The sequence below is a fragment of the Canis lupus genome, chromosome 19 (assembly GCF_011100685.1).
Source record: "Canis lupus familiaris isolate Mischka breed German Shepherd chromosome 19, alternate assembly UU_Cfam_GSD_1.0, whole genome shotgun sequence".
NCBI lineage: Eukaryota > Metazoa > Chordata > Mammalia > Carnivora > Canidae > Canis > Canis lupus.
This window is the reverse complement of record NC_049240.1, coordinates 18,571,138-18,596,021: the sequence shown is the minus strand read 5'-3', so window position 1 is coordinate 18,596,021 and position 24,884 is coordinate 18,571,138. Positions and strand designations below refer to the sequence as shown.

The window sequence follows — 24,884 nt, the reverse complement described above, 5'->3', positions numbered from 1 at the left end:
CCTTTTGGCACTTTTATATTTCTGTCTCTTTGTTAAAACTCTCATTCTGTTTATTCGTTATTCTCCTAAGCTCAGTGAGCATCTTTAGGCCCATTGTTTTGTAGTTTATCAGGTAAATAACTTCTCTCCATTTCATTAAGGACTTTTCGAGGTTTTATTTTGTTCTTTCATTTGAAACATACTCCTTTGTTTCCTCATTTTCCTTGACTTTTTGGTTGGTTTCTGTGCTTTAGATAAAACAACCTCCAGTGTTGTAGGAGTGGCCTCATGTAGGAGATGAACCTTACTGCTCAAATTTTTTATAGCTCTTATTGTCTCTTAAGCTTTTGTGAATGTCCAAGCAATCTATTTTTGTTTTGCTTTGTTTTAGTTTTAGTTATTTGTTTGTTTTTAAGTTTTTATTTAGATTCCAATTAGTGGCACTTCCTCAACCACTTGGAACTATTAAGTATTTTTTCTATCTATCTATCTACATTCATTCACACACACACACACACACACACACACAGTATGCCATATTCCAATACAGAACTGAAAAACTATTTTATTTCTAATAGCTCCCGGTAGTTTAGGGTGTGCCAAGACCTCTGTGTCTCAAAGGGGAAGATCTCAGATCTGACTGGAAGCTAGATCCTCAGGCAGCAGTTTCTATATATACAGTCCTGTGTGACTGCAAGCTTAAGCCCTGCTGACCCCAGAGCCAGGCAATCTCGAGGTATCCTCTAGGCAGCAGTCGTAAGGATTTGGGCTGAAGACAAGTGTATAAGCTCTTTTATAGGAGATACTAGTGAACTGTAGCAAGGTAGAGTGCAAAGATGATGTCCCCAAACTTAACTCCCTGAGATGACCTCTGTAGCCTCTAGCCATATACCAGACCTAAAGCCTGCTACTATAGAAACTCCAGGATTAGCAAGTAGGCCTCTTTTACAGAAATCCTAGGGTGGGGGTGAGGGTATGTTTTACTGCTGTGTAGTGCCCTGGGAGTGGTAACCTCCCAAGAACTGTTTCTTTGATTGTTACAGTCCCAGAGGATCCAGGAACACAAGCTCCGGCTACTACCCACCAGCCACCAGAGCCAGGTGAGTGAGGGGTGTTATCCCCTGAGTGGCAGCCACAAAAACTCTGTCACCAGATGTAAAAGTCAGGGTACTAGATGTGTAGAAGCTCCTGTCCAGGAGATATTGTCACTATGGTGTGTGGGAGAGGGAGAACACAATGGTGGCACCCTCAGGCTAGAGTGAGGCAGTAAGGGAATGCAAAAATGACACCCACTGCAAAAAAGAAAAAAAGGAAGATGATACTCACTGGCTTTAGCAAGACAGAGAACAAGAAGATGGCACCCACTAGCTTCTGTTCCTGAAGAATATCCCAGAAGACCCCTGACCCTCAGACCAGTGCTTTAAAATTAAGAAATAACTTCTTTCATATAAAGTCTGGGAGCTTTTCAAATGGTTACGTCTGTGCTGGGCCCTGGAATAGCTGGGTTGGTGCACAAGCCCTTTAAGAACTATTCCTCCCCATACATCTCCTTGGCAAGAGTCCTATTGGTATTCAAAGCCGGACAAAGCCAGGGGCTTGTCCCTCAGATGCTGGTTTTAAAAGCTGGGGTACCTGCTGGTTACAGACTCTTTGCTCCTCAGGGAGAAGCTATACATTTTCAGCAGCCCCCCTGCCCCAATTCTGTGTCACTGTGCTGAAAATGGAATTTATGGTGAGATTGTGTCTCAGTTCTTCCTTACCTTTAATACAGTTTCCCTCCCATTTGCCCAATGTGAGGGAGTTGGTCTGGAAATTTTTAGGTTTTCTTCAGAGAAAATTATTCTATGTATATCTGTAGGTCCAGTATGTCTGTGGGAGGAAGTGAATTAAGGATCTGTGTTACCATCTTGAACTGGAAACTCCAATCCATTTGTATCAAAATTCTTCCCATTTTAGCTAAGCTTATAAAAGTTATATAAGTATAACTTTTCCATGAAATTTTTCTGAAACCTTTAAGTGTCTCTCCTGTCTCTAAAATCTTATATATCCTATCCTTATTTTATTACATTTATTTTTACACATGTATTAAATTGTAAATTTACTCATTTTTTACTTATTGCCTCTTGGACAAGGACTTTCCTGTAGTAATTAGTTCATATTTATTTATTGAAAGATACAGTCAATTAAAACAAAATTTTCCCAAGAATGAAAGGTACAACTGTCTTTCATTATCAAGAAATAGTAAAGTTACTACTACAGAAATTTGGAGGATTTATTGGCTCCCATAGCTATATGTTCTTGTAGATGAATTGTCTTGTTTAATAATTTACTACTAGAATTTTAATGACTACATGTCCTATATAATTGTATACTTACTAACATAACTTGTATTTTTAGAATCCAAGAACTTTTTGAATTATTAAGGTATATGATGCTAAGTTTAAGGTGTTCTTTTTTAAATAAAGGAGTTATTTTTCCTCTAAGAATTTTAGAAACTCTTATTTTGAAATAATTAAAGGCTCATAAGTTAGTTTCATAAATAGCACAGAGAGATCCTGTGTTAGCTATTACCCACCTTTAAAGGTGCATTTACTTAATTATAGAGCATTATCAAAACCAGGAAATTGACTTAGGCACAATACTATTAAGTAGACCACAGAACTTAGATTTCCTCAGTTTTCATATGTACTCCTTTTTCTTTTTTTTTTTTTTTAAAGATTTTATTTATTTATTCATGAGGGACGGGGGCGGGGGGGGAGAGAGAGAGAGGCAGAGACACAGGGAGAGGGAGAAGCAGGCTTCATGCAGGGAGCCCGACATGGGACTCAGTCCCGGGTCTCCAGGATCACACCCTGGGCTGAAGGTGGTGCTAAACCGCTGAGCCACCCAGGCTGCTCTGTACTCCTTTTTCATGTGCATAATTTTATGAAATATTTTCATATGTGTATATGGATAAATTACCACCATAAAAGACAAATTTGTTCCATCCACAAAGGAACTCCCTCAGGCTTTTTTTTTTTTTTTTAAGATTTTATTTATTTATCAGAGACAGAGAAAGAGAGAGAGGCAGAGGCAGAGGGAGAAGCAGGCTCCATGCAGCGAGCCTGACATGGGACTTGATCCCAGGACTCCAGGATCAAGCCCTGGGCTGAAGGTGGCGCTAAACCGCTGAGCCACCAGGGCTGCCCTCCCTTGGGCTTTATAGTCAAGTCTTCTCCCCCACCCTCTGGCAGTTTTTCTCTCATATAATGTTTTTGTTTTGAGAATGTTGTATAACTGGAATTATACAGTATAATGTTTGAAAATTGGCTTTCTTTCCCACTCATGATGATGACCTTGAGGTCCGTCCAAGTTGATGAGTATCCAACAGTTCTTTTTTATAGGTGGAATAGTATTACATTTGGTATAGTGCCACAATTTGTTTTCTCTCTTCACCATTTAAGGACATATGAGTTGTTTCCAACTTTGCCTCTTGTAAATAAAACTCTAATGAATAGTCATGCATTTTTTATTGTTATGAAAAATATAGAAGAAAATTTACTACTTTAACCGGTGCTATTTAATACTGTACGACTTAGTGGTACTAAGTACATTCATAATGTTGTACAGCCATCATCATTACCCACTTCTGGAACTTCTAAAATCATCTCAAACAGAAGTTTTGTACCTATTAATAACTCCTATTGCCTCCTTCCCCCATCCTTCAGGTAAGCACTAGTCTATTTTCTATCTCCGAGTTTGCCAGTTAAAGGTACCTCATATAAGTGGAATCATACAATGTTTGTCCTTTTGTATTTGGATTATTTCACTTAGCTTAAAATTTTCAGTTTTGCTTATGCTATAGTATATATTAGAATTTCCTTTTTAAGGCTGAAGAATATTTAATGGTATGGATATACTGTATTTTTTGTTTATCCATCTGTTGATGGGTATTTGGCTTATTTCCATCTTTTGGCTATTATAAATCATGCTGCTATGGACATGGGTGTATAACTATGTTGGAGTCCCTCCCTTCAGTTCTTTCGTGCATATACCTGAAAGTGGAATTTCTTAATCATATGTTAATTCTGTGTTTAACTTTTTAGGAATTACCACTATTTTCTATGGTGGCTGTGCCATTTCTCTTACAAGTAGCGCACAAGAGTATCAAGTTTCCACATTCTTGTCAACGGTTTTCTCCTTTCTTTCTTTCTTTTCTTTTGGGCGGGAGGAGGGAGGGGGAGGGGGGAGGTGAGGGCTTTTTTTCGGGGAGGGGCGGGAGGGAGGCTTCCTTCCGCCGTCTTCCTGCCTCGTTGCTTCTTTTTTTTTTCTTTTTTATGTCTTTCTTTCTTTCTTTCTTTTTCTTTCTTCTTTCTTTCTTTCTTTCTTTCCTCCTTTCCTTTCCTTCCCTTCCCTTCCTTTCTTTCCCTTCTTTCCCTTCTTTCTCTTCTTTCTCTTCTTTCTCTTCTTTCTCTCTCTCTGTCTCTCATTCTCTCTTTCACATAGTGTTCAAGACTTTCTTTTAAAAAAAAAAGTCTATTCAGTTGACCTGGCAGTAATTTTGAAAAGACTGTTCTTTCCTCACTGAATTATTGTTGCTCATGTCACGTAACTTTATATATGTTGGTCATCCTCTTCACCACTGCTCTGTCCTTCCATCAGTGCCACACTCTCTTATTTACTTAGTAGCTTTTTAATGTCTTGATGTTTGGTAATGTGTTTTTGTTTCTCTTAACGTCTTGGCTATTTTATGTATTTATATATTATTTTTGGATTTATTTTTGTAAATTCTAACTACAAAATAAGGGTAATTGTTTAGAAACAAAATGAAATAACTTCAGTTTTTTAAAATGTTAATTCCAGTTACTTACCATACAGTGTTATATTAGTTTCAGGTGTACAGTATAGTGATTCAGCAGTTTTGTACAGTATTCAGTGTTCCTCAAGTAAGTGTACTCTTAATCACCTTCATTTATTTCACCCATATCCCATCCCACCTCCCCTCTGGGAACCATCAGTTTGTTCTCTATAGTTGAGTCTGTTTTTTAGTTTGTCTCTCTTTTTCTTTGTTCATTTGCTTTCTTAAATGCCACATATGAATGAAATCATATAGTATTTCTTTGACTTAACTTAGTATTTTACTCTCTAGATCCCTCCATGTTGTTAGAAATGCCAAGATTTTATTCCTTTTTATGGCTGAATAATATTCCATTGTGTATATGTTTGATATATATACACACACACAGACACACACACACACACACGACTTCCTTATCCGTTAAACTATCTGTGGACACTAGGGCTGCTTCCATAAGTTGGTTTTATACATAATACTACAGTAAACATAGAATGCATATATCATTTGAATTAGTGTTTTTGTATTTTTCGGGTAAATACACAGTATTGCAATTAGTGGGTCATATGGTAATTATATTTTTAACTTTATGAGGAACCTCCATACTGTTTTTCACAGTGGCTACACAAGTTTACATTCCCACCAATGCACAAGGGTTCCTTTTTGTCCACATCCTCCTTGCCAACACTTGTTTCTTGTATTTTTGATTTTTGCTATTCTGACAGGTGTGAGGTGATCTTTCATTGTGGCTTTGATTTGAATTCCCTGATGATGAGTAACATTGAGCATCTTTTCATGTGTCTGTTGATCATCTATATGTCTTTGGAGAGATGTCTATTCATGTCTTCTGTCCATCTTTAATTGGACTATTACATTTTTGAGTGTTGAGTTGTAGAAGTTCTTTATGTATTTTAGATACTAATACTTTATGAGATCTGTCATTTACAGATATCTTCTCTTGTAAGGTAGGTTATCTTTTAGTTTTATTGATTTCTTTGCTGTGCAGAGCTTTTTATTTTGATGTAATCCCAATAGTTTATTTTTGCTTCTGTCTCCATTAGGAGACTTACCTAGAAAATGTTGCTCTGGCTAATATCAGAGAAATCACTGCCTGAGCTCTCTTCTAGGATCTTTACGGTTTCATGTCTCACATTTAGGTCATTAATCCCTTTTGAGTTTATTTTTGTGTATTATGTAAGAACATGGTCCAGTTTCATTCTTTTCACGTTGTCCAGTTTTCCCAATACCATTTGCTGAAGATACTGTCTTTTTTCATTGCATATTCTTGCCTCCTTTGTTGAAGATTAATTGACCATGTAATCCTGGTGTATTTCTGGGCTCCATCCTACTGATCTGTATGTTGTGTGTATGTGTGTGTGCATGTGTGCCAGTACCATACTATGTTGATTGCTACAGATTTTTAAGAAATTTTCAGATCTGGGATTGTGATACCTCCAGTTTTGTTCTTTTTCAGGATTGCTTTGGCTCTTCATTGTCTTTTGAAGTTCCATAATAATTTTATGATAATTGTTCTGTGAAAAACGCTGTTGGTATTTTGATAGCGATTGCATTATATCTTTAGATTGCTTTGGGCAGTATGGACATTTTAGCAATATTTGTTCTTCTAACCCATGAGCATGGAATATCTTTCCATTGTTTGTGTCATCTCCAATTTCTTTCATCAGTGTTTTATAATTTTCAGAGTACAGACCTTTTACCTCCTTGGTTTAAGTTTATTCCTAAGTGTTTGAATATTTTTGCTGTGATTGTAAATGGGATTGTTTTCTTAATTTCTCTTTCTGCCACTTCATTACTAGTGTATAGAAATGCAGTGTATTTCTGTATATTGATTTTGTGTCTTGTGATCTTTCTGAATTCTATTTTTAAAATATTTTATTTTTAGAGAGAATAAGACAGTGGAAAGAGGAGCAGTGTATTTGTCTTGGCTATTTTAGATTCTTTGTATTTCCATATAAATATGCCTCACTTTCATGATTTTATCTCTACTTTCACCATGTCAAAAATCTAAAACTTTGAATGGGATTACATTAACTCTAGATCAATTTATGAATAATTAATATAAGAATACTGTAGTTTGTGCTTTCATTTATTTAGGTCTTAATTTCTCAGTAATGTTTTCAAGATGGAGATATATATATTTCATCACATCTGTTCCTAATTTTTTAGTACTTTTGGCTCTATTGCAAATGATATTGTTTTTAAATTGTCTTTGTCTGATGCTGGCATATAAAAATACAATTGAATTTTTATATAGTAATCTTACAGTGTTTACCCATGAATTCTGATAGATTCTTTCGGATATTCTATTTATACAGTGGCATTTGTGAAAAATGATTTTAGTTCTATTAATTTACTTATTTTTCTTGTCTTACTAAATTTGTTAGAACCTCCACTTCACTACTGAATAGAAATGGTAATACATATCCTTGTCTTAGTTTCAAACTTAGTGTTCCATATTTTACCATTAATATATTAGGTGTGGTTTTTCTGACAAAGATACTCAGGATAAGAAAATTCCCTTCTAGTCATAGTTTTCTGAGCATTGTTAATTTTTATTTCAATTTTCTTAAATGATATTTATACACCAATTGAATTGATACATGTAGTCTGTATCAGTTTATTTGTATGAAGTGAGTTACATTTTATTTTTTAACACCAAGCCAGTCTTACATACCTAATTTGGTCACATATGTCACCTTTTATATATAATACTGAATTTTATTTGCTAATATTTTATGAAAGCTTTTTGAATCTATATCAGAGATATTGGCCTATAATACTTCATCTTTTTTGTTGTTTTTTTTTGTTGTTGTTGTTGTTGTTTTTTTTTTTACTTCATCTTTTTTGTAATGTTAGTTTGGTGTTTAGATGATGCTGGCCTTAGACAATGATTTTTGAAGTGTCCCTTATTTTTCTATTTTCAGACTGTTTATGTAAGATTGCTTGTGTTTATTCCTTTAATATTTGGAAGAATAAAACAGAAATCCCATTTAGTTCTGAGGTTACCTTCATGGGAAAATTTTAAATTGCAGAATCATTTTCTATTATTTTTTATTATTTTTTCAAACTTTTTTTTCTTTCCTCTTTTTCTGGTATTCCTATTACATATATGTTAAATCATTTGATATTCTTCAACAAATCGTTGAGTTTCTTTTTTTTGCTTTGTGCTCTAGTGTCATTGTTTCTTTGGAATTTATTTCAGAGTATATTAAGTTCATTGATCTTCAGTGTCTAATTTTTAAAAGGCCATCTAGTGAATTTTTCATCCATATATTTTTCAGGTGTAAAATTTCTTTTCTAGAACTTTGGTTCATTTTTTAGTTTTTTAAATAGTTTCATCTTTGCAGTTTTCATTTCTCTCAGATTCTCTATTTGTCTCTTCATTGGGTTCAGCTTATCCTTTAAATCTTGAACTTATTTACAATAGTGAATTCCATCATCTCTGTCATTTTTTTCTGCTTCTATTGAATGTTTTTCCTCTGCTCATCATAGGTCACATTCTCATACCTATTCATTTTTGATTTATGCTGGCCTGGATTTTGGTTTTTATTTTTTATTTATCTTTGTTTCAAGTTTTTATTTAAATTTTAGTTGATGTATAGTATAATGTTAGTTTCAGGAGTAGAATTTAATGACTCATCACTTACATACAACACCCAGTGCTCATCACAAGTGTCTTCCTTGATGCACATCACCCACTTAATCCATTCCTCTGTACACCTCTCCTCCAGCAACCCTCAGTTTGGTCTCTCTAGTTATGAGTCTGTTTTATGGTTTGCCTCTCTTTTTTTTCTTCCCCTATATTCATCTGTTTCATTTCTTAAATTCCTCATATGAGTGAAATCATATGGTATTTGTCTTTCTCTGACAGACTTATTTGGCTTAGTATAATACACTTTATACTCCATTCATGTCGTTGTCTTACTTTAGACAATGTTGAATTTTGTTATAGAATGGAAACTTGGATTATCTTGAGTCTTTTAAGATTTCCTAGGGCATGTGTAGAGTGGTCTTTACAAAAGGCTAGATTGGTCCAAACTCTTAAGTCCTGGTCTTTTTAGGATTTCTACCAAATTTCCAGGGTTTTATTCAGTAAGGTTTCCCTGCCATGTTAGAATTTGAGCATCTTCTAATCTTGTACAAGTTTTTATGGTTGTTTAGACCACAATTTTTAAGAATTCATGCTTTCCCTGTTAGTTGTTCCTTGTTTAGCCTTGTGGAATCTCACCTCTAAATAGCCACAGCTTAGTATTCAGCCAAAAAAATAAATAAATAAATATCTTCTGTACATATTTCTGATCCCTCCCTCTGCAGCTCTCTTCTCTCCAGTGTGCTGCAGCACAAATTTCACTTGTTTCAGTAACCTTGAAACTCTGTTCTCTGTTGCTTTAGCTCAGTGAGGTTGTTGCTTTAGGACTCACCTTATTTGTGTGTGTTTTCTTAGATGTCACATTTCTGTAGTGTCTGTTCTTCAATGTTCACTTTTATGGTTTTAAGAGGAAGGCTAATCTGGTACCGGTTACTCAAAATTGGAAAGCAGAAGTCTTGTTCCATATATTTTGAAGCTATGGAATTATTAGATGGATCAAATTGAGAATTGTTACATCGTCTTATGGAATAAACTCTTATCATTATGAAATTTATCTATCTATAGCTATATCTTTTGCTTTAAAGTCCCATTTTTAAAGTTAATACAGCTATCTCCGTTTTTTGGGGGGATGTTTTGGTTTTAGCTAGTGTTTGCATTGTATATCCTTTTTTATTATTTTAACTCCTCTATTTATGTAAAGCATGTTTTTATAAACAATGTAATATTTTATCTGAAAATGTTTAATTAGAGTTTTTAACTCATTTAATGAGATATTGATGGGGTTTAAGTCTCCCTTCTTGCTATTTGTTTTTCATTCTTTCTTCATTTAGTTTCCCTTTGTTCTTCATTTCTTGCCTTTTTCTAGGTTGAGTATTTCTAATATTTCCTGATTTATTACTTTTTAGTTATACTGTTCTTTTAGAGGTTACCTATATTATAGTATGCATTGACTTATGTTAAAAGTTCAGAAATAACAGGAATAAAACCAGTGAATTACTAAAGCAACAGTAAGTACATTTTGCTGGAAGCACTCAAACCAAAAGATAGACTGAGGCTTGGGGTATATTTAAATCAACTTACACAGTGGGGGAGAGCAATAACTCTGTTCTTCATGGTGATAGATTATATTAAAATTTTCTTAAATTATAGAGAATTGTTCAGTGGTTATCTCATATCAACCTGGGAAACAGTTCAAGTTTTATTTATGATTTCCAGAGGCATAAACAAGAAATGACCCAGGTCAAGTTAGCCTTGCAAAATAAGCTAAATTAAACTTTGGTTTGTATGATTAACCTGGTTTTGTTTGCTTAGGAAGTTTCAACACAGGTCTCCATTTGCTCTTTATTTTAACATTTATTGCAGTCAACCTAAAATACATTCCTTTAGCACTTCCCAAACAGTGCAGGGATCCTATAACATTTTAATTTTTATCTATCTTAATTTTCATTTATCATCTTTACCCTTGTTTTTTTTGTTGTTGTCAGATATGTTACTTATGTATATGTTAAAATGCTCCAAGATTTGTCTTAACTAGCCCTGATCGACTGTATGTAGTACTCTTCATTTCTTTTTCTTTCTTTTCTTTTTTGTTTTTTTCAGGTTTGTGCTTCCATCTAGGAATTTTCCCTTCAACTGAAAATTATTCCTTTAATACTTCAGGTGTTCTTTTGACTAGTTTCCTCAAAGTTTTGTCTGTAATATCTGTTTCACTTAAATTTCTTAGGAATTCTGGGTACAGAATTCTAGATTATATATTTTATCACCTATATGTCATCCATTGTTTTTCCAACTTCCATGGGGTTGTTGAAATATTAGCCAACAATTTTATTACGGCTCTGTTGAAGGCAGTGCCTTTTTTTCCCCATTGGGTGCTTTTTGTCTTTGCTTTTCAACAGTTCTGTGATTTCCCTAGGTGTGGACTTGAGGGTTTTGGATGTTTTGTTGTTTTGTATTTATCCCACTTTTTTCACTTTTTTCTTACGTTTTTCTTGTTAGCACCTTCTTTTTTCCTCTGGGCTTCACTTTGGATATATTTTTATTGGCCTGTCTTTGGATCACTAATCCATCTTCTGCTATGTCCAGTATGCTGATAAACACATCTAGTGATTTCTTAATTTCAGGTACTGTATTTCTCAGTTCTAGAATATTATACTTAATTTTTTCAAATAAATTTCAATTTTCTGCAGAAATCTACCTTTTCATCTATATTTAGGCATTATACTATTCTCTTGAGCATATTAATCAGTTATTTTAAAGTCTGTGTGTCATAATTTATATCTGAATAATGTGTTGGAGATTTCTATTACTGGTTTTGCCTCAATTTTGAGTGTTAGTATTCCTCATAATTTTTTTTCCATATCATTTTTAATGTCCAACGTTTATAATATGAGGGCCAGGGCTTTCTCCTCAACTCAAGTTTATAAATTTTCGATTGGCTTGTGAGGCCAATAGGGATACTTCTTGTCTAATTTGGTTTCTGGGAAGACTTCATTCAGGTCCTCAGTGGTCATCTGATCAAATGGAATTATGTTCTTCATCTTCTCCAGCTCTTTTTTCATATTCTTCAATCCTGGCCTTTGAGAGGGACAAAAACTCAGCACAGCTTTTCACATCTTCTTTTTCCTCAGCATCCACCTGGACAGTGTATTTATCCTCTGGCACAGGAACCTTCAGGGTATTAAACCTCTTCTCACAGTCATCTACCAAGCCAGCCTTTGCCACATTGGCCTTGTAGTAAGCCCAGTCGATAGCAGGTGGTTTCTCAGGAAGAGTAGCCAACCTGGAGGTAAGCATCTCATTCCAGGATTTCAGGGAGTTGGCAATGGCCATCTGGTTTCGGGGTATGATCTCCCCAAAAGCTACCCAGTCAATGGTTTTTAGAGCAAGTTTTCGCCCAGCCATCTTGAGATCCTTCACCGACCCCAGCGGCCCACTGCCTCATAATTTTTTAATGCCACATGTGGATGAAATATAATAGAGGCTCTGGATGATAGTATAAGTAAAATTTTCTTCAGGAGGCAAGTAGAATCTGCCAGATACCTTTGATCCTTTTGAAGTTGGGTTTTAAGCTCTGTTAGAGCCTAGTATATTTCAGATATGACCTTATACTGAGGCTTGTTTATATGGAACCTCGGCCTTTCTTTTTTCTCATCTGAGTCCTGACATGCTTATTAGATCTTACCCCCATGGCAGAGCTTAAACTCCAGCCTGTGTCTCCTCAGCACCACACAACTCTATATAGCTTATTTGCCCCCCTAGTTGCTGTTTTCTGCCATTTTATTGTAGTGGTTAATAGGTGCCTTAACTTGTGCATGTGCAGCTGATGGATCAGTCACCAAAGAGAATTTGTATGGGGATGTGTGGGCTCCTCCACAGTTCCCTTTGTTCTGATTCTCAAATCCCATACAGTTTGAAACCCTGAACTCCTACTTTGATTTCCTTGTGGGACTACCACTTGGATTCCATTTCTCTGTGCCATAATTTGGAACATATCCTCAGAGAAAATCCAGGATATCCCTTGTGCACATTCCTTCTTTTGAGAAATGTGACCTGCAAGACCTGCCTGCATTGGTTTCTGTGCTCACATAGAGAAACTCCTACCACACTTAGGCCGGAAGGGAAGAAGAATGAGTAGATTACTAGAAATTTAAGGACAAAGGCATAAAGAAAGGACCACTTTGAGAGGAGTATATGTTTCATCAAGTGATGCAGTCATCTTGAAGTGATCCTTCATCCAACTTTGGCCAAACTCAGCCAGAAACCAGAAGGCAAGAAAACACATTAACATAGTTCACACAAGTCAGCTTAGCAGGGTGGGGAAAGATGTAGAGTCATCAAGGAGAAAATAGATAATATTTAGCATAGTTTACCCCTTTATTCTTCAATACGTATACTTTTTCTTCATTTGGGAGAAAGTGTCTCAACCAAAGGAGACACATGAAATTCTACCAACTCTGGTAGCATTGTGAAATAGTATCAGTTCAGAAATACTTTTCCTGAAACTTAAAATGTTAGGCACCACTAGTATTTTTCACAGAAAGAAAGCAAGATTATATAAAATCCCATTTTGCATGGCATGTGACAAGAAGAGAGAAAAACAGGTAAAATAAATACACTTGAGTGTCTGCTTGATAGCTAGTCATGAGAATTGGTAATCATAGCTTCCTTCTTCAAATAGTCTGCGTATTCTCCTTTATCCTCTGCCATTACTTTGCTGGATAGAATTCTTTACCTGGTAGTGGACTTCAAATCTCAATTCTAGGGAATCTGAATCTTTAATGTCTCTGCATTTTGGGGATTGGTGCAGTTTTTCATTGACCAGTACTTTTGTAAAGAGTGCTGAAAAATGCCCTGCTAGATTTCCTGGGTTCCAAATACAGTGCTACCCATTGTGTCGCTGTTGCCTCTGTTTGGTAGCAGGAACTTCCATTTCCCCTTGTCATCAATATCAATCAGTCTGGCCAGTACAGCAGTCCTTTATGTACATGTTAATTCAGCTGCATGGAAAGTCCTCACATGGCCAGTACATAGTCTTAGTTTCCACCTAATCAGTTTTCTGGTAGAAGTCAAGATTCCTGGTAAAAACACGCCTCCTTGAGCACTAGGTCCTTAAAAATGACAAAGCTAAGGTTTTATTGACTGGAGGTATACATTTTTCAAGTCATTAAGTATGATAATGAGAGGGACCACTTTTACTTCTGCTGCTTGATTGCCAGACTTGTGCAATCCATCAGGGGAGACTGTATCATATATTTGTTGCTGGTTTAACACAAATAGTACATCCTCTAGGATGATAACTTATCTTCACGATATTGTTTTCAACAGATATGGATGGTAGCTGAACGTTCAATATAGGTCATTTCACTCCCTTATCAAGCCAACTGTTTCTGAATGATGGAATACATAGTGAGATCAGTAAAATCCATAAGCATGATACCATTGCCATACTTCTTTTGTCATAAACTATATTCTTTGTTTGAAAGCAGTGTTGTAATGGATAAGCATTCCATAAATGATGGTGCTGCAGAACATGAGGCACAGAAAGAAAATCTGAATTAGAACACAGATCTATCCTTTTAAGGACAAAACTGTTCACCCCAAAGTGATAGGGATCCATCAATCTACCATCAGATATCCAGCCAGCTGGTTCCTTTGGGGGATGGTGCCATATTGAAAGCTCAGCATGCATTGACTTATGCTTTTGGGAGGTTGGACACTCAACAGTGGTGGTAACCAGATCAGTGTTTGTGAGTTAATGACCATGTTGTTGGACTCATACATAATCTCCATCCTTGTTGCCATAGCCACTTTGTACATAGGTCTATTGAATAAGCACTGGATTAGCCAGGGAAAGAAGCTGGCTGGCACTCACAAGAAGGGTCACCTTGTCCACTTGAACAATGAGAGTCTTCTTTATAGTGGGAAATTAATATTTTTATATTCTCTGCTCATTCAAGAGGTCCATTCGCATACCACTTACCCACATCTTTTAATCATCATTTTTCCATTTTCTTTTTCTTTTTTTTAATTCATTTATGATAGTCACAGAGAGAGAGGCAGAGACACAGGCAGAGGGAGAAGCAGGCTCCATGCACCGGGAGCCCAATGTGGGACTCGATCCCGGGTCTCCAGGATCGCGCCCTGGGCCAAAGGCAGGCGCCAAACCGCTGTGCCACCCAGGGATCCCCCCATTTTCTTTTTCAAATCTGTGGTCATCTAGTGAACTTGTCACTTCCCATAAGTCACTCTGTTCTAGATCCATACCTACGTTCATTATCCTTTCGCATGAAATAGACAAATGCACAATTTTGAATAGGGTTATAGATGTGGGATCATCCATTTTCTGGCTGATAACAGCATCTGATGCAAATCCATTTTTAAACTAGGTTCCTATTCCTCTCTTTTAATGTGTGATAGGAAAGTCCCCAAGAAGCCAAAAGAATGGACTGAGGACGAAGGGTTAAATTAAGTACCATGAGATTCTAAATTGACTGCTTATGCAATTTAGATATCCCTCCCATACCTGTTCAAACCTACTCAGTTCCATTTTATGATGAAATTGCTTGTCTACCCAAATTATGTTTCAGTACATCAGTTAATGACTAGCTCATGATGGAAGTTCAAGCGGCATAATCACTTGGTGTCCTGTGATCAGGCATTTTTTTCTTCCAGGGTTCTGTCACAAGCCAGGTAATGTTTGTAAATCAAGTGTTATGTGCACAATAGGGCTTTTCTTTTTTCTGAAAACTAGAGACTTTCTGGAGACTTCTAATAGCATTTTCATTATACATTTGATTTTAGCCAAAAGGCCAAGAAGCAACCAATGCACAGCATTTCTGTCATAATATCTTAAACAGTCCTGGGTCATAAAGCCCATGTGGTTGGGGAATATATATTGAGGCCTGGACCTGTTAAGGAGCCCTTTCTTACTATGGGCCACATTGAAAACTGACAGCCTACTGGGTTACTTCCCCTGACCAGATGGCTCAGAGTAACAAAGCCCACCAGGCTTTGTACCTCTTTGTAGTGGGCTGTTCAAACACATCATGTAGTCCTCCACTCTAGAAGAATCTCTTAGTATGCATGAAATGACTGAACCTTTAGAAACTTCAATCTCCTGATACATCCCTCAACTTTTGTAGGACTTAACTCTCTCCTTCTGCTAAACAATTAGCTTGCTCAGGCACTACCTCTGTTATTTCTCATCAAATCAGTTAACATAACATCACTAATGTAATGGCCCAGCATGACATTCTGTGAGATAAGATTAAGTACTCTCCAGACTAATTACAACAGAACAGAACTGATTATATCCTTGGGACTAGACATTTAAGGTATTGTTGCTTATTCATATAAATGCAAATGACAACAGCTAGAGATTGCAAGTCCTCTATGGTGTCTTGAAGTCCTAAACAGTGTGCTTCCTTGGCCACTATAGAGGTATGTCACAGGTAGGGTCTGTGATCCCTTTGGACCCTCTTAAGATGGACTCAGGCAAATGTTCCATCTCTGATGTGATCCCCATAAGCCCCAGGCTGGAGGGCTCACATGGAGTTTCAGAATAACAAGGTACACTTAGAGCCATTAACAAATAACTTCCAGAATATCCAGACATTTTCCATTTCTCAGTAAACGATCTCCTTGTCAAAAAGCTCTTCCAAAATGGCTTGAGAGAAAAATTGACAGTATTTATCTGTGGTCATATTATTGGGCCCTTCCTTAGAGGGATCTAGCCTCCTTGGAGACCAGGTCTAGGAAATGGCTCAATTTTGAGAGCTGGAAACAGATCACGAATTACAATAATTTTTATTTATCTCTGCCCAGCAGATTTAGAGTCTTTTTAATTTTGTGATCATTAGTCATCATTAGCACTCTGCCCTATAGTTTATTGTAGTGATTGCTTCCACCTTGTCTCTAAGGGCTAAATGGTGTTTACCTGTTTATCACTCCAGGGTTCCATTATTCTTGAACAGATCAGGGAAACCAATCCCACTGCAGCACCATCTGTCATTTCTGATTTAATGAAGAAAAATTACCACACAACTGTCATGGATGCCAGTGTACCCCCTTACCAGTGCCTTCCTAGGCAAGATGAGAAGACTGCACATAATAGATCCATTCCAGTATTTCCATTTCCATGGTCCCTTGGACTCTTTGTTCTATAGGGAAATTCTAGCATTTAAATACCATTTAAAAGGGCCACTGTGGAGTCCAAGAATTTATTCAACTAACTGTTAATGCCGTTGCAAGTTCTCATTAAATTCTGAATCCCAGGGAGTTACACATCTAAATTAAATGAGCCTACACATGACTTAATTTTCACCTCTGTTGGTCTAAAACACCTTTTATCTTACTGCCTCAGAAGTGTTGAGATCTTAACTTTCATTTTAGGCCTAGAGGCAATGAAAGGTGGTAAGGTGAGTTCTGAGGAAAATTTCCCTTAATTTGTGAGTCATTGGAAGGTTTTTAAGCAGAGGAGTGATTTTTTCCTCAAAAAGGATACTATTAAAAGAAAAGGGTTTGCCTCTGTCAGTAGGATATTTAAAATTCTCAGCCTCTGTGTCTGGCAAAATACATCTCATATCTCATGGTTTCATTTCTTCCCCATTCTTACTGTAAGAAACCTGGAAGGCTTAAATTTTTAATTGGCACTATACCTTTACAGACCTTACATCATGCTCTTGGCTTTGTTCTATGTCGTATGCGCTGTCTACAGCAGAAGAAGGACTCCTTCAAAACTGCCTGCAAGTATTTAATTGTATATCCATAACATTTTTAACATCTCTCTTATCTGAGACCATCAGAAGAATTTAAGTGATAATCATAATTTTTATAACTGTTCTTATTGTAGCAATTAAATGTCATGACCATTTGATCTCACATCATGCTCTCAATCTGCATTTCACCTTGTGCTACCATTGATGGTAATTAGAGTAATCAAGATGCTAGTACATCCCATAGATCATTATGTTCCTAATGAATCCAATCCCAGATCTGATCTTGATGGTCTATTTATTGGGGCTATTTCTGGTATGATTACTGTGTTTGAGCCAGAAAAGAGATGGCATACTCAGAATAAGTCAAGGAAGATCTAATAGACCATTTACCAAACTGTGGTCATAGTATAGGGTTAATGCAAGGGATAATGCAGTACACTAGAGCCAGTAATGGTATAGAAGTGTTACTATACCTAGGGCTGAAAGGAGTAGAAGGGAAGTTAGCAGAACCCAGAAGGAAAAAGTCTTGAGAGAAACTGGATTCTTTGGGAGGCACAGCCATCCAGAGGCTTCACATGGAGAGTCAGGGGATCTCTTCTGTCCTACCAGAGCTCCCCAGTAGTGGGACCCATTGGAAAGCCAGAAGACAGGGGAGACCTTTAATATATGTTATAGAGGTCAGCCTCCTGACAGCAAGTTATAAGATGATGGAAAATGGATAGAGAGGCACACCAATTAAATGAAGAGTTTCTATAATATTATTGGAATCTTGTTAAAGGCATAGCCTGAAGAAGGAAAGTAGTATAATTTGACGAGGCTTTCTTAGACTAGAACTGAGGATCCAGTCAGCTTGGGAAAGGAGAAAGCAAGAACTTTGAGGAGCCCATTTCCCTATTCCACATACCTCTCCAGGGAAAGAGTGACTTTTGTAAGCATCTTAACTATCTCATGTGTTCACATGAGTAGTTCAGAAATGTTTTACTCTGTACTATTTCCAGGATAATAAATGGCTTGGCTTTTTATTCATCAACTTTATTAAATAATTTTATTAACTGATCTACATAGACATCATGTTTAATAGTTCAATATAAAAAATAAATATTTTGGGATAAATAAGTGAGTTTTTAGAGCCCCTAGGGCTTACAAAAAGAATCTTAAAAGATCCATATTTATCATATGAAGTATAAGAATAATAATTACAAAAGGTAGCAAAACGTACATCAAAAAATAAATATAAATTTTAAATATTTAAATAAATAGCCTGATACATTTTAAATAGGCACTTAATTATCAAGTCAGTGTTGAGAAGATGCTTTGACAAAAGGTAATCCATTTGTTCAGAAATTCTGTAATGGTTGCTGTCTCGTCATCATATTCACAGTTGTAACTTGTTTCAGATCCCTATAAAAGAAAAATTTTAATTTTTTTAGTTCAAAGTAGTTTTTGATATATAGTTATTCTCAAATAACTTATAGCTTATGGCCTTTATTTTTTAATATGTTTAATATATTAATCATTCACATTTCATTGAAATGATCAAAATACATGCCAAAAAGTTATATGTTGATACAAGTGATGATAGCATATAAACCAAGGTTTTCCTCATTTGTCAATTCTTTCAATCTCAGTGAACACAAGAATTCTTTTTCCTGAATTGTATACAGGTAAACATTTTCAATAAAAACAGTTCTAGAAAAATATTTCATTAAATGTTACATGCAAAATAAAGTTGTTAAACCTTTCTTCCTCTGGGCATGTGTCTATATATGGGTTACATGTATGCAGTCATAGACTCATTATACTTTTTCAAACCTTAAGTTTCTATATATTAACTTTAGTGAATCTCCTCATAATTCCCCAAAGCAATATAGAACCAGCCCAGAGTCAGGACAACCTTTTGTTTGGAAGAAATTTGTGTGAAGAACATTTTTTATAAATATTCATACTGACTTCACTCCACCTTAGTTAGCATCAATGCATGCAAGTTTCCCAACTTTTAAAACTCTAAACAATAGAAATTTTGTTTGTGGACTGACTTGTTAGAAATTAACCTCCTCTGCTGATAGGAGCTATTTCAACTCAGCCTCTAGCTGACAAAATATTTTGAACTATAACAAGAAAAAAGAAAAGCCTTTTTCAAATTGAGGTACTTCCTATTCTGGAAATATAAACCAAGTGAGATAAGTATTCCCTTTAAACTGGTACAGTTTAAAGGGAATACTTACATATAATCATTTAAATATTATGACCTTTTGGGAAGGTTTAAATTTTTTAAAATAGCTTGCTTTTGAAACACATTTCTGACTTTCACATATTTTTAATTTTGCATCAAGAATTTAGAATGAGTTTTCTGATGGTCAGAAATTCTGGAACAAACCTTCTGACATATATATTGTCTATCAGTATCTAGAGGCCATTGATTTCAATGTATTTTTTTAATTACATGGAAAGAAACAGTGTACTAATACAATGACTTATTTGGAAACAACTGGGATTATAATTTTAGAAACTTTGTTCTACTTATGCTATGTAGGATGGCTGTTAACTCATGAAGTTTGTACTTTGGTAGATGGGATGAGAAAACAGAGCCATGAATTTCTTCATATTGCCTGAGTCCCTTGTGTATCTAATATTTCCTATGCATTTAAAAATACTTAAGTTCTTGAAAGTATTACCTCCAAATAAGGAGTTAATTATCTAGCCCATTGGCCATTTTAGTAATTTCCTTTTTTTAAGATAAATCTCTTAATCATTCCACTAAGTAATAGGAAAACCCCATATATATTTTTGGAATATATATACATATATATTTATATATATATGTGTGAGTATATATATATATATATATATATATATATATATATAAATCTCATATATATATAAATCTCTTAATCATTCCACTAAGTAATAGGAAAACCCCATATATATATATATATATATATATTTTTTTTTTTTTTAAAGATCTTATTTATTTATTCATGAGAGACCCAGAGAGAGACATAGGCAGAGGGAAAAGCAGGCCCTATGCAGGGAGCCTGATGTGGGACTCCATCCAGGAACTCCAGGGCCATGCATGCCCTGGGCCTATGGCAGGCACTGAACCTCTGAGCCACCCAGGAATCCCAAAAACGCCATTTTAAAAGCCCTTCAGGTAGGGATGCCTGGGTGCCTCAATGGTTGAGCGTCTGCCTTTGGCTCAGGTCATGATTCTGGGATCATGAGATTGAGTCCTGCATCAGGCTCACCACAGGGAGCCTGCTTCTCCTTCTGCCTATGTCTCTGCCTCTCTCTTTGTGTCTCTCATGAATAAATAAATTTAAGAAAAGAAAAGCCTTTCAAATAATCCATATTGGCTATTCTGGAAAATGATCTGTAAGAAAATATGCAACAAAACCTGCCTGCTTTTTGTGAAATTCAATTGTCTTCTCCCACTCCCAGTTTTAATATGAGAGAGAGGTAAGAGAATGTTAGGTTACAGACTTATCCCTGGGTGGATGGAAGAAATAGATTATACTTCCCAGCTCCATAGTATATCATCTAGCATAAAAATGATTCATGTTCACATTGGTTTTAAAATGCATGAGAACTTTGCCAAATTATAAAAATGTTATACCACTTTAAAATGCCCTTCCATTTATTTTATTTTCAGGAGAACAAATAGAGTAATGCCTTACCTTTAGTTTCAGAAGTGTTACATTCATATTGCTGATTAATTCCTTGGTGTCTGTCAAGTGAACGTTTTTGCTTTGAGGTAAACCTAGCACTTCCTCCAGGTTTTTGAGTTCTTCTGCTAGACATTGAAGGTGTGTAAATTCTGTGGCCTTGAATAGTAATAAAAATAATTACCAGGTCAGTTTTACCTAAAGGTAATCAAATTAATCTCAAATTTATTTTATTAAGGGCAGTTTTTTATTCTCCCTCTTCTCAGCATTACAGTGTAGATGGACCAGTATAGTTTATAAGACTGGAAAAACTAGAGTTCACCTACCCATGTTAGCATTAAATTTGTAATAATGAGGGGTGCCTGGGTGGCTCAGTAGTTAAGCTCTGGCTTCGACTCAGGTCATCATCCCAGGGGCCTGGGATAGAGCCCTGCATACAGCTCCATGCTCAGTGAGGAGTCTGCTCCCCCCCATGCCCCTCCCCCATTTATGATCCTCACATGCTCATGTACTCTCTCAAATAAAATCTTTATAAGTGAGTGAATAAATGAATATTAAATAATGAGTCATTAATTTCAGCTTAATTTGGCTTTGCCAAAGGCAAACATCTCTGTACCCAAATGCAAATCACAGACATAGGCAGAATTCTATTCTAGTCTGTAGAAATTAGAACTAGAGCAGCCACAGCATGGAAGTATAGGATCACATTGTATGATTCTAATATTTCCTAATAGTTAAGAATCATAGGATGTTAAGGATAGAGGAATGCTTGGATACTGCCATAGTCCCAGCATTTTATAGATTAGGCAATTGTAACTGTATAGTAAAGACTTTCAATATAGCAAGTCCCATAACTGTCCTAATTTTTTACTCTTCTATAATAAGTGTATTCAAATGCATTTTTTAAAATTATGTGTCACAACCAAATAAAAGGTTAGAATATTTGAAGGACTTTTGGGTGACCTATCTGATTTAGATCTGTACACTCATCCATCCATGTGGCCTATTTTAATGGTAGTATTTCATACTTTTCTGGTACATTATAATTTTAAAGTGTCTTCTTCTAAATAAGACCATTTAAGTCTCACAGGCACCCTTTGAGATAGCAATGCAGTGTTGTCTCCATTTTACAAATAAGGAAACTAAATCTCAGAATTTAAGTGTTTTCCCAAAGTCATATGATTAGGTGGAGCCAACATTACATTTTTGTTCTCTTTGTAGCTCGAACATAGCATCCTTTGAATTAAATGTTTTTATAACTTTCTAAAATTTTTTTGCAAACATAGAATGGTGGTAAAATGAGCAAATGAATGGAGTTTATCACATTACTTTGGGTTTCAAATAGATTTTGAGTTGTCATTTAGAAACTTAGATTTCAAAGAATTTTGCCACCCTCCAAATTATGCACATAATCTCATCTTTCTAAAAATCTTTAAAGGGAGAGAGAGGACTACACCACATGCATTTTATGACCTTTCCATCCACTGCACTTTCAACTTGCTACTACAAGTTCAGGGCTTAAGTTTCTGGCATAGCAAATTGGAGCTGTTTCCCTCGGGAAACAGTCTAGTGTGTTAATATTGCTGGAATTAAAGAGTTATGTAGCTCTGATTAAGTTGAAGAGACATCTCTTAAGTTATTTTCATCTTTCAAAAGAGTAGTTGGAAGCATAATTTCCTTCAATGAATATGAGATGAATGAAATTGCATCCATGACCTTTAAATCCCTTTTTTTTTCCTGAGCTTGGATTTACCCTGTGACAAACTTTCTAGAACCAAGTTACGTTTATTCTCTGTTTACTGGCACAACTACTAGGAAATTTTATACTCTTAGTATAGGTGTAGGAGCTTGGATAATCTGTGTTTATCTGAATCCCCAAATGAACAAATCTTGGAAAAAAGTCATATAGCATCATAAGCCTCTAGATCTATTGGCATAAAGGATGCGTAAGTCCAGAATTTTACTTTATAATACTCCCAGGGAGAATTCTGTTTTTACTACTACCAATAACTAATGCTTATAATATATTTACCTATGTCAGACACTATTCTGAGTACTTTACATTTACCCATTAATCCTCACAAAGCTATATGAAGTACATAAAATCATCATTCACTTAAATAGATAAGAAAGTGAGAGTAGGTAACTTGCCCAGGGTCACAAAAGCTAAGACATGACATAACTGGGATTTCAGTTCAGGTAATCTGGCCCTAGAGACTATGCTATTGGTCACAATTAGGCTACCTCTCAAAGATAGACCATTAGGAATTTTTCCTAAAACAATAAAGGATTTTTAAAAATTGGCTTCTCTGAAATCAATTTTGATAATTTGCATGGTAAAATGATATAATCAAATATCTCTCAAGTTTTACATTTTTAAATAATCAGTCAACATAATCTTTTAAAACTGTCCCATCAATAAACTGGGAATGTTATTCTTGTCTCTTCCCCTCCCAAAACACACACAAATACATTAAAAAAATATATAGGCAAAGCTATTTTACAGAAGCTTCATTACCAAATTGTTTTTTTAATATTGATTTTACTGATTCTTTTTCTCAGATGAGGGGCTATAAACCTAATCACCTACAACTTTTCATATTTGAATCTTATTAAGACATAAATTGAACATAAAAAGTTGTACTTACCTTCTTGGGCGTGTAAAACTTAAATGTGAGCATCCTGGAGAGTTGGGGGTTCTCATAATTCTGAGAAAGCATAATATATTTTCATTAAAAAATGAACTCCAGTTCAAAAAATTGTAATTTTAGTAAGAGATAGAATATACTCACATTAACTCCATTCAAAAGCAACTGTAAATCCAGCAGTAATTGCTCCATCTGTTGCTCTGTTTCCTTTGTAGAGCTTGAAGTAATAGGTGCACTGTTTGCGACAAGTACAAGCGTCAGTGCGATGCAAGACAAGAGTTGCATTTTGTACATTGTGGCAGGAGTTGAGGTTACTGTGAGTAGTGATTACAGAGGCTGATAGGAAGCTCTTGAACAAGAGAAGCAATTTATACTGTTAATTCTGGAAAAATATTTATGGGGGTGTCAAAATGTTTTACATATTACACATATTTTCAAAGATTCTACCTGTGTGGCAAAAAGCATTACCTTTATTTTTCCTCTTCTGATGACTCTTTGGAATTTCTTTAAACCCCCATAAACTGACTGAATGGATGTAGGTAAAATCCCTGTTGGTTACAGGAGCCCACACTTAGGTGGCAGTTGTAATTCATACAACTAACGCCTTCTGTATGAAACAATTTTTCCTCCCTCTTTCTTTAAGGGGGTGGGGATACAAAAGTGGCTCATGAAAATTTTCTCTTTGTCATAAAACAATGATGAACATGTGGAGCACTATGGTGTGGTGGACAAGAGTAAATAGTTGAAAAGAATAAATTTTTAGATTTGTTGATTAAACAGGAAGAATATTGGTTTCCTGTTTAGGATGGTTTTACCTTTTGATCTGCACAATGACTGCGCTAATGCATACATGATAGATTACTACTTACACAATCAGCTAGAGAAATTGAGATTAGAATACATAAAATACTCATTGAGCTTGAGGTACAGTTTTGTGCTATTTTAGTTTTAATGTTTCTTGTATCTGTTTTAATCTCTTAGTATCTATTATACATTTTTAAAAATGGATATGATGTTTAACAAATATATACCCAGAAAAGGGTTTGCATGCAAGGATACTACTAATGTTAGTTTTGGGGAAGAGGGTTTGGACAAATATATTTTTGCTGCTTTATTATTTTTGCTGGGCATCAAGGGGATATAAGTTGAGTTGGAATGTCACCAGTACCAAGGATGCTTTTTCTTCCTCTTGGTCTCAGGGAGAATAAAGGGATCACCAAGTTTGTTTGTAGGAAGCTTACTAACAAATTTCTAGACACTATTTGTACATTCTTTAGGAGAATGATCTGGCTACCTTGAGGTGTGCCAATACTGACCTAAGTAATGTGGCTGGAGCTGAGAAAGTTATGGTAATAAACAGCCCAGGAAGCTGAGGTGGGTCATGGGGTGGGGAGTGTTTGTGTGTATATGTGCCTTGTGGAGTAAAAGCAGTAC

General features: G+C 35.6%; 2 protein-coding genes across 12 annotated transcripts in view; one reads left to right on the top strand and one right to left on the bottom strand.

The window, feature by feature from the left end:
* Window positions 1–24,884, top strand: part of ADAD1 (adenosine deaminase domain containing 1) — a 98,242-nt gene that overhangs the window by 51,791 nt on the left and 21,567 nt on the right. For 6 of the 11 annotated variants that reach the window (XM_038564733.1, XM_038564738.1, XM_038564736.1 and 3 more), the window contains 2 exons: window positions 1,023–1,079; window positions 17,089–17,167. The exons of 2 other annotated variants lie outside the window; for them this stretch is intronic. In XM_038564733.1, coding sequence (XP_038420661.1) covers window positions 1,023–1,079; window positions 17,089–17,167 — 136 coding nt within the window. The remainder of the gene's footprint in view (window positions 1–1,022; window positions 1,080–17,088; window positions 17,168–24,884) is intronic. 3 more of the 11 variants (XM_038564739.1, XM_038564737.1, XM_038564735.1) reach the window with 1 other exon arrangement.
* On the bottom strand, window positions 18,164–23,774 carry IL2 (interleukin 2). Its single transcript, NM_001003305.2, has 4 exons — window positions 23,595–23,774; window positions 23,451–23,510; window positions 20,815–20,961; window positions 18,164–18,541 (listed from the first exon to the last, which is right to left on the bottom strand). Exons 1-4 carry the CDS (start codon window positions 23,742–23,744, stop codon window positions 18,431–18,433), a joined length of 468 nt encoding a protein of 155 aa, NP_001003305.1. The 5' UTR covers window positions 23,745–23,774; the 3' UTR covers window positions 18,164–18,430.